The sequence below is a fragment of the Amphiura filiformis genome, chromosome 3 (assembly GCF_039555335.1).
Source record: "Amphiura filiformis chromosome 3, Afil_fr2py, whole genome shotgun sequence".
NCBI classification, from domain to species: domain Eukaryota; kingdom Metazoa; phylum Echinodermata; class Ophiuroidea; order Amphilepidida; family Amphiuridae; genus Amphiura; species Amphiura filiformis.
Genome location: NC_092630.1, coordinates 21,788,080 through 21,805,886, shown reverse-complemented (window position 1 = coordinate 21,805,886; position 17,807 = coordinate 21,788,080). Strand labels below are relative to the sequence as shown.

At 39.5% G+C, this 17,807-nt stretch overlaps 1 protein-coding gene across 2 annotated transcripts in view; it reads right to left on the bottom strand.

The window, feature by feature from the left end:
• LOC140148209 (serine/threonine-protein kinase TBK1-like) overlaps positions 1–17,158 on the bottom strand; it is a 40,138-nt gene extending 22,980 nt beyond the window's left edge. The window contains exons 1-2 of one of the 2 annotated variants that reach the window (XM_072170071.1): positions 16,903–17,158; positions 15,913–16,026 (exon numbers count right to left, since the gene is read on the bottom strand). Coding sequence is in view for 1 of the 2 variants with exons in the window: in XM_072170070.1 (XP_072026171.1) it covers positions 12,690–12,779 (90 nt within the window). In the remaining variant the exon portion in view is untranslated. Of the gene's footprint in view, positions 1–12,689; positions 13,241–15,912; positions 16,027–16,902 lie in introns of those variants that run through there. The other variant, XM_072170070.1, reaches the window with a different exon arrangement.
• Positions 17,159–17,807: the final 649 nt, after the last annotated feature.

The following is a 17,807-nucleotide window of genomic DNA, read 5'->3' as shown; positions in this document are numbered from 1 at the left end:
TGAACTAGTTCTATCTCTAAACCTGGGCACTTGAAGACCTTGGCGGCCATAATATGAAACATCATATTATGGAAATCATTATAACGCAATAAGTAAAGTGATAAACCCTAGAACTAAGCAGGGAGTTGTACCACCCCAAAGGTTTTTCATCCGCCAAAAACACACGCGTATTTACGTCCAAACGACTCAAGCTAATCGTAGATCCATCCATTGCGCTCATTAGTGTCAAAATGTTTGCCCAAGCATCTTACCCGGGGGTAGGACCGACCATCAAAGATGGCCATGGTGAGGCCCATCATGATTTTCATTTCACTCTTGTAAAATTATTCCAAGATATATTGACTTTTTACTTGTTAATTAGGTTGAAATAGTTATTTCCTTTTATATTTATGAGAAAATTCGGTGAAAATCGCACTTTAGATTTAAAATCGTTGATGTTTTTGGCCGAATCTATTTTGCCTATACTTTTGTAGATAGCCAAAATGTCCCAATTTTACAAGGGTGTGCTCACATTATGACGTCATAGCGATATTATGACTGAGGAATGTGGACTTTTTTTGGAATCACTGGAGAGAGTAGACCTATAGCTATACTTTGGTACCAAATATAACGGCATATGACGTTTGTAATTGAAAATTAGGGGGGGTTGCAACACCCAACCCCTTTGTAGTCCGTGTTACAAAATATGGCTCAGTAGTTCTAGGGTTAAACTTACACACGTTTCCACTTTTGATCTGTTATGCGGGCTGTTATGAGTGAAATTAATGTGCTAAAAGTGGCAACTATTGTTTATCATATATCCTTGCTCAATGGATACTCGCCTTTATCAGAAGGATATCAGGTCTTGGTCAATATTATTACCAAACAAGCGAATGTGATGGCTTTCGTACAGCTTCTAACAAATCCAGCTTTCGCAGTTCCCTACTGACTCCAAGGAACAGTCGCTATATACCATCATGGTGATAGCGGCATGAGGAAGAAACGCCTAAAAGTTTACACCTAGCAAAGGCTCCTTGACCATGCACAAAATCCACGAAATGTCATATCCTGCGAGTAATATTCGTCGCAAATGGCATTGTTAACTGCTTTTATGATTTGTATAAACAGACATATCCTCTCAACTACGGCTGGTTGCTTGAAAACGGCGTCCCTGGACTCATTTTAACTCATAACAAATCAAAAGTGGAAACATGTGTACGTTTAACACTAGAACTGGGAACCAAGGGAGAACAGTGCCAGTGCATTGATTGGTCACCCCAGGTTAAATAAATGCCCCTAATTTTCAATTGTATTTGGTACCAATGTATAGCTATGGGTCTTTGTCTATCCAGTGATACCAAAAGAAGTACAACTACAAACATTCCCACATAATATCTCTATGACGTCATAATGTGAGCACATCCTTGCAAAATTGAATATATGAATGCACAACCCACCCAAGTCCATACTTTGGCCAAATTGAGTTAAGCATGGAAAATTGTTGCTTATACATAGGCCTATCATATGTATAAAAGTTGAACCCAAATCAACCATCTACGTGGGTCTATTAGCATGTGAAATCCAAAATGGCATGTATGATACACATATGTTTTTAAGTTTTCTCAAAATCACTTTCGATGGACTTGGGTGGGTTTTGTATTCATGTATTCAATTTTGGTTATTTACAAAAGTATAGGCAAAATTGATCTCCTTCCAAATATTCTACGAATATGCGATTTTCACCGAATTGTCTCATAAATATAAAAGAAAATGACTATTTCAACCTAACTAACAATTAAGTAAAAGTCAATATATCTTGGAATAATTTTACAGGAGTGAAATGAAACTGTATTTACTGCAGAAACCTATGGTGGGCCTCACCCCCTCTCTATGATCAATCATCTTTGATGGTCGGACATACCCCTGGTAAGGTGCTGGGGTAAAAATTGTATCACTTAAAAGAGCGTACTTGATGGATCTACGATTAGTTTAAGTCGTTTGGGCGTAAAGAGGCGTGTTTTTTTTTATGGCGGATGGAAAAGCTTAGGGGTGGTACAACCTCCTACGTAGTTCTAGGGTTAATCACTTTCCTTAATTGCGTTATAATGATTATTATGTTTCTTATTATGGCCGATCTTCAAATACCCCAGTTTAAAGATAGAAATCGCTTATCTTTTACGGGATATGATTTTTTAATCATAATAGATCAATGGACATCAAATGTTATTATTTGGTTAATGGCGCCATTTTGAATAATTTGGACATCTATGTACCAATTACAAGTGATTATATATTGTGACACGGCGACCTTAGATTTAAAACAAAAATTAAGTCCCAAGAGCTGGGGTGTCTATATGATAATTATGTGAAATCAATATAAAATTTGCAATTTTGACCACCACTTGAATTTTTTAGCATAGGGCAGCCATTTAAGATTTCATCATCGAAATGACTTGGTCATGTACACTATAGGGACCTATATGTCAGAAACATATACCTAGACACCAATATCGCTACCATCGGCCTAAGAATATCTTTCAAGTAATTTTAACTAAAATTCACTATTTTGGCCGCCATTTTGAATTCTGGACCATAGGGCAACTTTTTTTGGATTTCGAAAACTAGCTGAATGACTTTGTCATGTCCCCTAACATATAACTGGACACCAAAATCACCACCATCGGCCTGAGAATGGCGTTCAAATGATATAGACTAATATTCGACATTTTGACCGCCATTTTGAATTTTTGGGCATAGGGCAGCCATTTTGGATTTTTATAAGCAATATAAATGATTGTTTCATGTCCGCAAACATATACCTACACCCAAATCACGACCATCGGGCCGAGAGCGCCGTTCAAATAAATTAGAATAAATTTCGGCATTTTGGCGGCCATTTTGAATTTTTTTGTATAAGGCAGCCATTTTGGCTTTTGATAAACTATGTAAATAACTTTTTCATGTCCACAGACATATTCATAGACACTCAAATCACCACCATCGGCCTGAAAAAGCCGTTCAAATAAGTTTGGCTAAAATTCACGATTTTGGCCGCCATTTTGAATTTTGGCACATAAGGAAACCATTTTGGATTTCGTAAACTGTCTAAATGACTTTCTCATGTCCATAAACATATATTTAGACACCAAAATCACCACCATTGGCCTTAGAATACATTTTTACTAATTTTGACCCCCATTGTAGGGGCACCCCCGGAAAAAGCACTTTGGGCACATTTTTTAATTAAAGTGGACTACGGGAGCGTGTTCTACGCAAAATTTCAGTCTAGAAACCGTATCAAACATAAAGTGAACACTATTTCCCATCCGCGCGTGAATGAGAGCCCGACTATTATACTTGCTGGGAATATTAGCATGATAGCTAGAAATACTACAGATAGCCTACTGAAGATATCATCCACATACCGAAACCATGCAGCTAGCTACTTGGTTTGACAGGATGAGTTAGTTCATATTGGCCTGTATGGCCGTCAAAGCCCATCGGAAAATTTCCCGACGCTTCCTATAGCCAGTCCAACTAAGTAGCATAGCCAGGATTTTAGTGTGAGGGGGCAGAGCCAAATTTTCGTCCCGATTTTTTTTCTTGTCCCATTTTTTGTCATTATAAGGATACTTTACTCTTTGCCGTCCCCTGGGCCGACTATAATCAGAGCGTGTCTCCTATAATACAGCTGTCAATCATTCTGTCACTTTACATAGCCTTACCAGGCTTTTGACTAACACACGCGTCGCGTCACGTCACGTCACGTCGCGTCACGTCGCGTCACGTCACGTCACGTTGATATCTTCATGAGCGAACGAACTTGCACCCGCTGGGCCTGTTGAAATCAAAACAAATCTTTGCCGGGGGTCCACTCTTGCAGTAATGTTCATGTCAAATCCGACCCCATTTAATGGGTTCTCTGGGTTCAAAAATCCCACTCAATCAGGCCCAGGAAACTCCACAAATTACCCTCACGGAGGCTCCCAATACCGTCTAAAAAGAACCCCAAGTGCCCCATCTACTGCAAGAGTGGACCCCCGGCAAAGATTTGTTTTGATTTCAACAGGCCCAGCGGGTGCAAGTTCGTTCGCTGTCGATATCAGCATGTGTGTATCATATGCAATAGAGCAGGCCATGGAAAACACGTGTGCAACAACGTGACCAAGTAAAACAAACACAGCTGTATGTAGTGGGGTGGGCTGGGTCATGTTATTGCGCGGTTGTGTTGTTCATTTTTTCGTGGCGTCTGCGGGTTTTTCTGCGGGGCCGGGGTGTGTCCTGGGACGGGTGTTAGCCCCTTTGCGAGAATACGGCCCGGGGTATTTTCCACAGTTTAAAAATAGCCACGCGTATCCCATGCATTCATATCGGGTCTTTTCAATGGAAGTTCCTAGTGCATGTTCATGGTATGTGCTAAGCGAAACATTGATTGGGGTGCAAACAAGGGTCATGTTGAGTTCTGGCTTGTTTTGGGTGATTGGATCGGGTTGTCAAAAAGGCAGTAAATACAGGTGGTTGTCAAGCATTCTCAATTGGCAAAAGAAATACAAACTAAGTGGCGAAAGGGAAAAAAGTTTCCGGGAAAGTTTTTATCAAATAAAAATAAAATAGGAAAATAGGAGTTGAAAACAGAGAATTGAGGGACCCAACGGTACCCAGTTCGTTGGGCGGGGTATGTGGCCCACCTCGGGTGCATTCACCCAATGCCCCCCAGCTTGATAGAGGTCAAGGTCAAATTGGATCTCAACCGTATGACTTGTTTGTAACTTTTAAGAAGATATCAACGTGACGTGACGTGACGCGACGTGACGCGACGTGACGTGACGTGACGTGACGCGACGCGTGTGTTAGTCAAAAGCCCCTTACAATGCATGTTGAGTTGCAATAACATTCAGAAAGCAAGCACATCGAATTAAGGACACACCATTAGATATCAAGGGAGCCGATGCCGATGGGTAGTTTTAGGGGAACAAATTTGTCTCGCTATCTGAGCAAAAAACAATTGTCAAGAAATGTTACTGTTACCTGTTCAGACTTCCTGTTCATGGTTTATTAATGTACAAAGCAAAAATAATGTACAAACTGGAAAGTAGATTTGTATATATAGAATAAGTGTGGATTGTGGTGACAACATTTGTTACAATTGATACAATTTCGGTAATGGCGGGGTAAGGGCATGAGTTTCCTTCAAAAATGGCAATGTTTTGTTATCAATGAATCTATAAAGCAGAAATAATGTACAAACTGGAAAGTTGTTTTGTGTAACCTAGAGTAAGTGTGAATTGTGGTGACAACATTTGTTTGATACAATTTTGGTAATGACGGGGTCGGTGGGATGAGTTTCCCTTCAAAAATGGCATTTTTGTTATCAATGAATCTATAATTTAAACAGTTGAACTTCGTCAAAAGCATGAATTATTATTTGGCCCGAGTAGAACTAAGAAGTATTGGTCTATATTTTTACTTATTTTGGTCTACTTATAAACCAAGAAATTGCTACATGAGTGCTTAGGGAACGTTCATAAATACCTTATGTGGGGGGCTGGAAAATTTGTAGGGGGTCAAAAAGTTTTGACCTTCCAAAAGAGGGGGTCAAAAAGTTTTAACGTGGCAAAGGGGGGTCAAGAAAGTTTTGACACCCATAAAGGGGGGGGGTCTAAAAAGTTAAATACAAAATTTGTGCGCGCACATTGTCACAATAATAAAGCCCTTTTCATCCAGATCATAGGTGTAAATAGAGTAAAATACAAAATTTTTGCGCGCTACGCGCGCACATCCAGTAAAGCATTTTTTTAAAGCTCTGGTATATATGTATGTAAAGCAACTGCAATTGTTTTTCGTCTGTGCCCCAACATTTTATTTGCCCCCCCCCCACCAAGAAAGCTGGATACACCCCTGATACATCCGTGCAATAACTTTTGAGACCTTATTTGAAAGCAATTTATTTATATTTTATGATGTCCTGACAATTTAGGCCTATTATAGACAAAAGGCCTGTAAGAGTGACACTGATAAATGATAAATTTATTGCGGATCTGTTTGCTTGAATTTGTAACAAGGTTCAAACTGTATAAGTTTAATCCACTATACTAGTAAAATAAAGCATTACTTATAGTGGAAACAAGTGCGGATTATATTAAGTACTAGTATACCTTCATTATGTGTGTGTGGGGGGTAAAAAGTTTGGGTGTATACAAAAAGGGGGGGGGGTCCAAAAAGTTTTCAGTCCATAAAGAGGGGGGTTCTAAAAGTTTAACATACAGACAGAGGGGGGGGGGTCAAAAAAGTTTTGACATACCGAAATCAAAATTTTCCAGCCCCCCCCCCCCCCGCCAAAGTATTTATGAACGTTCCCTTATCGTGAAATGTGCAAAGTGTGAGTGCTCAATAATTTATTACTTTTAAATAGCCCTAAGGCACCACATCAAATTTGGTTCTATATCACTATCGGTGCCCGGTTAGGTACCGATGACTCTTTCTATCATATCTTTAAGATATAATGCATTCTATCAAGCGTAATAATTAACATTTGCATAGTGTTATCGCTTTCAATTAAATAAAAAAACGATAGCATTGTTCAATTGGTCAGTGTGCGATAGAAAGTGCCATCGGTACCTATCGGGGCACCGATAGTGCTATAGGACCAAAACAGATGTTGTGCCTAAAACTATATTATTGTTCTTAGGTGTCAATAGGAAATAACACTATTTCCATTTTCTTTTGTGGAAAATATCAAAGGTCCGTTTTATGGGGACTAAAGGCTTTGAAGGGTTTACAAAAAGATCTCTGTTTTGGAAAATCTATTCTAGCTAGCTACGGGTCTGGATGCCGTGAAGGATACAGCTACTCACCCAGTAGATAATTTGTCCTAATATTTGGGCAAGAAAAATGAAAATTGCCAACCCAGCCAATTATTCTTATTTACCTCCCTCATTTGTCTGTGGTGCGCGGGTGTCCAAAACCAAAGCAAAAACTGCTACTTTTTTCATCCATTCGGAGGGGTGTCCAAGGGGATAAAAATTGAAGTCCCAGTTGAAGCCAAACGCGTAACGAAAAACCTTCAATTCAAAGAAACCTCATCGCGATCTCAGTGTGTACATTATATTTGTTGTAGGAAGTGGGGGATGAAATATCAAAAAAAAATACTCTAGAGATAACCAAAAAGTTCCAAAGAGTTCAGAATGTTATCCACTGAAATTTGTGAGGCTGTAATAGTGAATTGAAAACAACACACTGCATCCCTGGTGTCATTAGATCACTCCTATATTGTCCTCGTCAGCTTGGACCCTTCACTCATTAGCATATCAAATTCGGCATATTTTGGCACATAACTCACCAACCAGTTGGCGCGAAGCGCGCAAAAAAAAATCAATTTCAGACTATTTTAGCCACAAATGAAGCTGCTGTTTGATTGTAGGAAGTGGGGGATGAAATATCAAAAAAAATACTCTAGAGATAACCAAAAAGTTCCAAAGAGTTCAGAATGTTATCCACTGAAATTTGTGAGGCTGTAATAGTGAATTGAAAACAACACACTGCATCCCTGGTGTTATTAGATCACTCCTATATTGTCCTTCGTCAGCTTGGACCCTTCACTCATTAGCATATCAAATTCGGCACATTTTGGCACATAACTCACCAACCAGTTGGCGCGAAGCGCGCAAAAAAAAATCAATTTCAGACTATTTTAGCCACAAATGAAGCTGCTGTTTGATTGTAGGAAGTGGGGATGAAATATCAAAAAAATACTCTAGAGATAACCAAAAGTTCCAAAGAGTTCAGAATGTTATCCACTGAAATTTGTGAGGCTGTAATAGTGAATTGAAAACAACACACTGCATCCCTGGTGTTATTAGATCACTCCTATATTGTCCTTCGTCAGCGTGGACCCTTCACTCATTATCATATCAAATTCGGCACATTTTGGCATATAACTCACCAACCAGTTGGCGCGAAGCGCGCAAAAAAATCAATTTCAGACTATTTTAGCCACAAATGAAGCTGCTGTTTGATAGAATTGAAAACGTAAAATACAATGTATACACAAAGTGCACTTTGTCACAGTGTTTCATCTCACATATTCAATACCATTTCTTCAACCAAATAATAAAATGCCCAAAATTTTCTAATGGAAGCTAGCTATACCAAATTGGCAATACATGCATAGGCGGCGGAAGGGGGATGGCGGTGGACACGCCCCCTAAATTTTGGCAAGAGGGGACGCCCCCTAAAAATCATAATAGAAGAAAAAACTTGCCCTGTGCATCTTACTTTTTAGCACGAAAAACACTATGTCTTGGGTCCAAATATAGGGTAGGATTTCCAAATAGTGCCCACTCCGCTTAATGTAGACTATTCTTCTATTTTCATTGAACTTCTGCAGAGAGGTAATTATTGCTGTAGTCATTGCTGTAAAGTGCTCAGTACCCTTTGAGGTAAACACCAATGGGTGGATGCATCCTGCAGTGTGTACGTGTGGCATGTAGGATTCTTGAAACGTCTGAGCGGAAATTAGCTGCTTGCTGGTAGTAAGTTCTGCCCTTTTAGCTCAACACCTACTACCACTGACTACTTTCAAAGTAAAGCAACTTGTACTTTTTAACGTGCAAGTTAGCCCTGCTAACGTGGAGGTAAAGCCCGGGATGTAAAGTGGAGTACATTTATTAAGTTTTAACGAGCGCTGACTGCAACGTGGCACGTTGTGTACACGTTAAAAGTAACGTGGTAATTCGAAGACGTTCCCTTATAACTCCTTATGACCTGGATGAGTGGAATCACAGATATGTTCCAATATCTGTGGTGGAATCGGAGTAATTTTGAGGGACATAGACTCAAAATAACGCTTGATAACTGTCTTAATTCAGCAGGTCCAAATTAGTAAAGATACTTGGTTTATCACCTTTTACTAACAAATGCCGTATAAAATTGGAATTATTGAAATCGTGTCTAGTCTACAACCTTTCCTGCAGATTCGGTCATTTTCAGGCTGACGGCAGACCGAAGATTAACAGCCTATGGAGAACTGTACTGCGCAACTAGTATATTCAATGCCCGAATCAACTGAAAATTTCGAATTCAGATTTTTTTCGTGGATATCTATTGAAACAAACAATAAAACATAGATGCTAGATAGAATCACAAAATTTCCCTTTAAGGATGTACTACGTACACAATGGACTATGAGTCAACCGCAAAAATTAATTCTCTAATAAAACGCACAGTTGATTGGACAATACTCTCGCATATACCGGCAACTCAAATCTATGATCATTACAAGAGATATTATGTTTGATACTCAACAAAGTCTTTCTTGCGCTTGTAGTCCACTGTAGACTTGAAGAGAACTGACATTATATCCTTTGCATACACATTCCTTGCACATATGACAATTCGCCATCCACTCTGTGTGTTTTGACAGAACTGACGTATTTTTCAATATGTCGCAATACAAACGGTTGGTCTACATCACATGTTGCCACTAAATCCGATGACCTGCACGCCAGCTATAAGACAGTCCGAGGGATGTTGGCGGTTTAAGGACTACATCTGTAAAATGGCAATGGCTACATTTGATGTCCCAGCGGATATTTTACATTTATCAGCCTATATATTCTTAAAATATTTTTTTTTCAGAATTTTAGGAGATATCGAATACTATAAATTCGGACCCTTTTCAGTAAAAATACAGCTGATTAATTTAGTCAGTCAACGTGGGGCCATCGGTTTAAATATTTTCATAGCATATTTGAGCTAACACTTCAGCTACTTGGTTTTTCACAATATGATAGTAATGGAAAGAAACGACTAAAATGTTCGTCATTTTTTTTACAGAACAAACAAATATATTGCGACTGAAAAAGGTCACGATTCACACAAGTAGTATATCATCTCTATGACATAGGTCAGTATATTTTCCGGCATTCTTAGTAGGCACATCCGTTTTACCAAAGACCCTAGAAGATATTTAATGTACATTTGGTCACATTTGGTAGCCAAGGTTTTAAGATCTTGCCAGAGGATGTTGTGATCAGACGGAGAGACGATTTCTTTAAACACAATGCTGTCATCAGCAAAAAGGCTTATTATCATTTATAATTACATACAAGAGAAATAGCGCCGGTCCCAAACTGAACCTTGCGGGACACCAGATATAACTTGTTCCCATGACAAGAGACTACCATTGACTGCCACCGCCTGCTGTCTGTCACTGAGGAAGGTGTTATCCATCTCAGGGTTGGACCACGAATGCCATAAACATCCAATTTTGTAGCAAGTCTATGATGCGGCACTATTATATAGGTCAAAGGCCTTGCTGAAATCTAGCAAGACCAAGTCGGTCTGGCCACGGCCCATCCTTGAATTGAACTGAGGATATGAGTTGTGTTTGCGTGGACAGTTTTTCACGAAATCCATCCTGAGAGTCAAGGAGAATAAAATGATCTGCTAGGTGTTTTGAAACTGAATGTGGCTTAAAAAAACGTGTTCCATTATCTTGCACACTAAGCATGTAAGGGAGATGGGCCGTTAACAGGGTGTGATTTTGGTCCTTTCTTGTGGATGACTGTGACAATGGCTTTAGTCCAGTCTTCGGGAACACAGTTGTAGAACTGCTGGAATAAGAACTGAATTGCTGGTGCTATTTCAAAGGCCATGGTCTTTAAAAAAGTCTTGCTGGAAGCTGATCCGGGCCACCGGCCTTGTTTGGGTTGATGTTATTAACCTGCTTGGCAACACCTTCCACTCGTATTTCAAGGCAACTGATGTCTGATACGGAGAGGGACCTTTACTAGGTATATCAACTGGGGATTCAACGTTGAACACAGATTTGAACTGACAGTTTAAGGTAGACGCTTTTGGCTGTGTCAGTGGCATGCAATTTGCCATCAAATTTTTCAGAGGAGAGATGCCAATGTTTTCAGTTTTCATGAGGCGAACATAAGACCAAAATGTCTGAGGGATTTCTTGTAAAGAACCTCCGACAACTTCATTCAAGTACTTTGTATGTGAGTGCCGAACAGTTTTGGTGACTTTGTGTTGCGAAGATCTTTGTAGGCTGCCCATGCATGGGAGGATGAGGCGTTAGATTTACGAGCTTTGCTAAATAATTTATCCCGCTTACGCATCTGTCTCTTAAGGGATTGATAAATCCATGGTAGATGGTGTTTATTGCTAGAGAGTTTGGAAGGGACATGCTTGTGCATTAAAGCTCAGTGCACCGATGAGTTTTTGGCCCAAGTTCATATAGGCCTATGCTTTCTCGCATTTTGCGTTCATTCCTGCTCACTTGGATTGCTGCAAATGATTTCATGTGATTCTTATTGGAGTGAGTGAATGTTCATACGTGCTGGTAGTTAAACGAACAGCCATTAAAGTTTTTACGTCATTAACACTACTCTTATTGAGACTAGTCTCGCCTAATGAGGGAAGCCATTCAATATAGGAGACCCTCCCCACAACTCAAACATGACCAGTGCCTTGAGATTCCGACACTTTACACTTCAATTATTCGACCCGAAGTCATCTCAGGTCAATCGTGAAGTCAACTCCTTCACAACATCTCTGGAGTTCTCCTGATGAAGGCGTGTGTTTTCACGTCGAAATATTGAGGTTAGTCTCAATAATTTTTGTGTTGAATGACTGTAAACTAATTTCTCTATACAAAGGATTGTTTCGTCGTATGGGGAAAACCTTTCTCGATGGCTGTACGTTTAGAATAAAATGGACTTGCAAAACTTCGGAAAGGGTCGGAAATAATCCTGTCAGCTGCTTGTAAATGACACCTCATGCGCCATTGGATACATTATGATTATCTAATCTGAGGATCCTACCGTCCTTGCCGACTAAATTGAATCATGCAATGTATGAAGTTTACGATTGCATGATATAATGATGGTTGGGGAAAACCCCTCTCATGTCACCGGCTGTAATGCGCTATTCAAGTATACTTCCCACTCCCCTTTCCCGGGAGTGATGGGGTGTGTAATTTTTGACTATCAAAATACATTTTAGTCCATTCTCAACCTCTGGGGAGCCATATAGGTATACATGTCCTCACCATATGGGACACCGTACATTCTATTGTCATAAACATCCGCAAGTCCCCATCCTTTGGAATGGGAACAAAATGTTTATATGGTCACCTGAAACGTTTCTCTCACCATATTTCATGAGTCTAGACAAGTGCAGAGTATATATGGATCAATAATCATGCTGCGTCGAAAAGGGGTTTATGGAAATTGCTGCGTCTTTTACCTTTTTCAAATAAAAAGAAATATTCGAATGTCAAACTTGTAAGTAGTCTTCCTGCACGCGGTTTACATCGATTTACTGAAATGAACTAAAACATAATTCTTGTAATTCGTCCAAATTTAATAGAGAAAAATCGGACATAAGAGTTGAATTCAAGTGTCTAGTTCATAAAAATGTAGTGGAATTCATTCGAAGCAATTTCCGTGCGTTCTTCGCGCCGGTAACGATACTTTACTAACTATTCACACGCGACTGAAGTGCAAGAAACATTATTAATCTTTAAGAACGTTAAGCAATTTTAAATTAGTAGTACAAAATAAATATCAAAATTGTCATGATAAACAACACGAAAATTCCAACCAAATATAACAGAACGTAACCTCAAGAGCAACAATAACGACAGCAGCAACAAACGCCGTACACACAAAAAACAAACATCGTAACTTACAGCAACTTACCACAAACGTATTTACCGTTAAAGCTCTCAATGCAGTTATTAACTGAGCGCCATTTATAAGGTTTGATATTGCATCGATTTTACCATGCATTTAATATGATGTGGAAATTGCCACGAAGTGTTTCGGCAAGGGCTTTCCCCGCCATGTTGAAACAAAATCACGCAATCAAAACTGATCATCATGCACCTTGCCATCGGATTGTTCATCGTCTGAAGCAGCCTGCAATGTACAGAGAGCGAAAAGGGCGCACTTTTATGATCATCCAGTCATCTTCTTCGACATGTTCGATAGGCATATTGGTTTCCTTTCCTGCGTTTCTACATGTAGTACCATGAGAATCTCCTACCCACAGCCACTCCCATTTCGCTTTATTTCCTTTTTGGCAGTGTTTTTAAATTCCCTCATACACTCGTATAGTCTCGGTCCCAGCCGATTCGTGCTCATTCGTCACGAAGCAAACCTGTTTGCTAGTGACGGAGAAACACAAACCGGCTGGAAGCAGGAACCGAGACAAATACTCGTATTTCTGCTGGGTAAAATTTCCAGGTAATGACTCCCAGCTGAGACTGGTATACCTTAGGTATACTAGTCTCAGCTCCCAGGCACCCGGGCCCAGAACACACGGATTTCGAGTCAAACTAGCACTTGACTCGGAAAATATGTGGTGGGAGTACTTTTTGAGTTAGTAACGTGAACTTGATAATGAGCATGCGCAGATCGTGATTTCAGCAGCGGAACATGCGTATAGTATGCGTAGTGGAAAAGAAACGTTATGTAGGCCTATCTATCGCACAGGTGGTGTTCGTACAGGTACAGGTCACAGTGGGTACACAGGACTACAGGTGGTGTGTTATACTTTGAATGGAGTGCTTGGCCTTTATCTCGAAACTATTAAATCACGGCGGAACAAAATTGCTATGCCGTGCTGTTGACCAACTAGTGGATTCGCCCTACTATCATGGCTGTTTCGGACACGAAGATATAGGGATGATGACGCTATGTCGTGTGATAGATGGACAGGCAGGCTCCGCAGGTCTAATATTTTGAGTAGTGGATACCGAATCCCTTACCTTCGGCGAGACAAACTAGAGCGGTTACCGCACCATAGCTGAACCATGTGACCATGTGGCTTCAGCGGCGGGGGGACTTTTCTCGTTTATTTGACAACTTAGGGGTCATACCTTCTTGGCATTTCGAATTAAATTAATTTATTACTTATTGGCATTTAATTAATTCATTAACTAATTCTCGCTATTCACAATACAATGCGCCACCAACGGTTGCTCTTGCTAGTCCAGTTTTTGACCTCCAGGATCGGCATCGCCCTCTTAGCCACCATTGGATTTTTACGCGAGTGTGATAATAATAATGCTGAAAACAGCTCCAGGAGGGATTCCGTGTGATCAATAGATCTACTACAATTATTGTAAACTGCTGTTCAGTGTACATTCGCGTGTAACATAATTATATTGACATTTAAACACACAATGACATGTTCCTGTGTTGTATTCGTATTACGCGGGCTTTGGATGTCGACATTTTCCCATGATGCACTGCGTGTTTCGGCCTTTCCCCAGCTACCGCTGGTGGCGCATCGTATTGTGAATCGACCGAATTCTTTAACTCGATTAATCACTTGTTAATGTGCTGTCTGTCCATGCTAGTTGGCATGGTTGTGTCGTAATCCGATACACTGACAAGTTCACCCCAGTTCTAACTACCAGTTATTGTGGTCATATCCACTGCACATAATAACGGTCGGTTTTAATACTTGCGTGATCAGTAGCCCAATTGTGCGATTTCTGATGATTTTGAAGATCAAAAAGGACCACAACTTTAAAACTATTGGGAGTAGAACCCCATGTGTTTCTTTGTTTTCTCTTCCATTTGACACCACTCGGGGGGAGGGGTGATACCTTCGTGGCATTTTGAGATATATCCATTTCAGACCAAAATCTTAGTAAGCTAGTATAAGTAAGCTAGTAACATAATACACTATATACAAGAGCGGTTTTTGCACCACAAACTGGTGGACCGAGCTAAACCTATCTCGTTGACCCCATATGACCTTTGACCTCGGTTGACCTCTGCCTGATGACATTAATTAATTTATTAATTCAATTAATTCAATTACATATGTTTTATTTATGTAACTGACTATACTCTTTCTTTCTTCATTTAAAGGGTTATAATGCATCCCCGATTTGGCAATTTGCAACATACATGTCCTAACCTGTCATTGACCACACAGCTGCACTGAATTGAAGCACACTTGCATCTTTTTTCATGGGAGGGGTGGGGATAGTAAAATGGATTTAGTATTAGGATTAGAACCCCCGGTGTTTTATTGTATTCCTTACTTCTTTCTTTTTCTTTTTTACTTAGTGAGTAAGTAGTTAACATACACTTCTATCATGTCTATAGGGTGTTCCCGCTATCATGGCTATGCGGTCCACCAATAATATAAGCTGATGTGGGCTGATACCATTTCATGGTTCAGCAAAAACACGGGTACATAATATGGAAACGTAAGCCTGGTACATGGTGCAAGGGGAGAATTTAAAACTATACGTATACATTTTCCAATTTTGTTATTTACATTTTACAGCTTTTTGAGGTAAACGTCGGTCTTAAGTCCCCCAACTACGTTAAAAGCTGTTAAACGTGAGGCAAACATACAAGTGGCCTTTGCTTCTGTATTCTTGCTGTACGTTTCTTAAAGGAGGATTTCGTGATCCTAGCATCCTCTTTTTATGACATTTTTCAGTAGATATTCACGAAAAAAGCTTATTCCCAAAATTTCAGTTGATTCCGATTTTGCGTTTGCGAGTTATGCATGATTATGTGTATTACACTGCTCCATAGGCCACTGTGTGTAATTTCGTTCTGGTGCACCAGAACGAAATTCAAATTTGACGATATTTTTGTTAAACGAAATAATCTGCAAGAAATTTTTGGTACATAAACATTATGTAGCCAGAGGTTTCCAGTGGTATAAAAATCTCAACTTTTTTTGAAAAAAGTGGGGGATGAGGCTGTGGATCACGAAATTAATAAATCATAAATGGCCATCGCGCGCTTTTGTTTCTATAGCCTAAGCTAGCCCGACTTGTGCAAGCTTCTGCATAGTTCTGGATTTTCAAGGAACCAAGCGTGTGTCGTCCCTTACAGGTAAATAAACAAACCAGCAAACAAATAAATATTATTAACCTTCTTAACTTACCAACCAAAGATTATGTCCTTAACTCCTCCTGGTCCTGGCTATAAGTCCGAACATATTCCTTATGACAAACTGTACCAATATACGCGTCTTCCATATATCAATGAAACGTTGACACTGAAAAAGGGGGAAATATTCCTGCTATTAAAACACACAATTTTCGTTTTAATGTTAAAAGTTCAGATAATAGGTTTCCGTGTATTTTTTTTTTTTTTTTTCAAAAAACAGTTGTTCTTAATCAAATGCTTGCATCCGGTGTAGCTGACATTTTAATTCTGAAAATCACATGTCAACTTTATTTTTCCTTTCCGCCTGTTTCTTAGAATAAAACGGAATAATTCGATAGGGTAACCGTAAACCGTTGATCCTAGCCTCGTGTATAGTTTTAAAATATTTTTAAATAATTGCTGCAAATATATAACAGAATTTGTTTGTTTGTAAATAATAACGGTTACTAGTGGCGATGTCAATCAGCCAGATACTCCAAATGAATACAGTGATACTCCCACGTCATATATTTGTTGCCATGTAGTGCAAACAAAACACTATAAAGCTGTTCAGTATCGTTTGGTCACATTTTACATCAGCATTTCATTTGCTCCATCTTCATCACCTGCGGGTTTCATCATCACTGGCGTATTTAGAGAGGTAATAGGCCTACCGTCAAGGCAAAATCCGTATGAAATGTATTCAATATCTACATTAATTTAATAGTATGCCGTATTTTCTGACGAAGTCTGGCTGGGAGATGCTTAATATTGTAAATTTGTGTAGGCAAATTTCTGGTAATTTTACTACATCATTGAAGCTCTTGAAGAAGTGGATGAAGCATGGCTGGTATCAACATGATCGATGCATGGACAACTGTAGCAGCTAAATGAGACAAAACGCTTTCGTCCTACCAAAAAACCCACAGTGCGAGTAAGCTGAACATGATGATGTGTACAATAATTCACAATAACATTGCTAAGACATCTCATTTTTGATCCATACCTCTTATGTTAAATGCACCATGCACCAATAATATTGAAGCTCTTGCGTATCTGTATCTGCTTTCTGGGATAGCTTGGAATCTCCATTCCTGTCGAATGCGCTTTGCCCTACGGTATATTATACAGGCATGAAAACGAGTGCAGCCCGCCAGTTGCACAGAAAGCAGTGGTGATCTTAAAATCTCAGTCTGGAAATTTAATATAAACATTAACAATCCCAATCCGAATTTTTCGGTGCAGAGGTGCGACACAAGCTCAGTAGACCGGAGATAGTCACTGCATATGGCTCAGTCGCGAACATGAACGACAGAAACAGACTGTTAAGGAGTCTAAAAGCCGGGGAATTCCCAAAGTTAATAAATAACCTAGTCTCAGTCCCAGTCGCGTCGGTTTGTGCTCCTCGTCACTAAACAAACCGGTTATGCTTGTTTAGTGACGGAAGAACACAACCGGCTGGGATCGAGACTATAAATAACAAACTGGGGATTCCCGAACAGCTATACAATGAACAATACACTTCACAGCGTGCATGTTTTGTGTAAAAAATACGTCATTTATACAACACAGTAAACATGAAACTGTTTAATTGTATAGCCTATATCCAATACATAACTTATCAAACATTAATATCATGATTATTATACATTGATCAAACTAGGTAATTCATTCTTCATCTCCATGTATCTCTGGGTCGAAATATACATTTATACTTATAGCTAAGCCTACAATCATTAATAATTCATGTATACACATGTACAAAACATTATTAGCTATTATTATCAGATTATGGGACAAAAGAAATATTTTGCAGCCGTTTTATGGACAAACGACAAACCACACGCACAATATGTAGGGCATAAATCTGCCCATCTGTTATTTTCGCTTTCCAAATTATTTGGGTTAGGC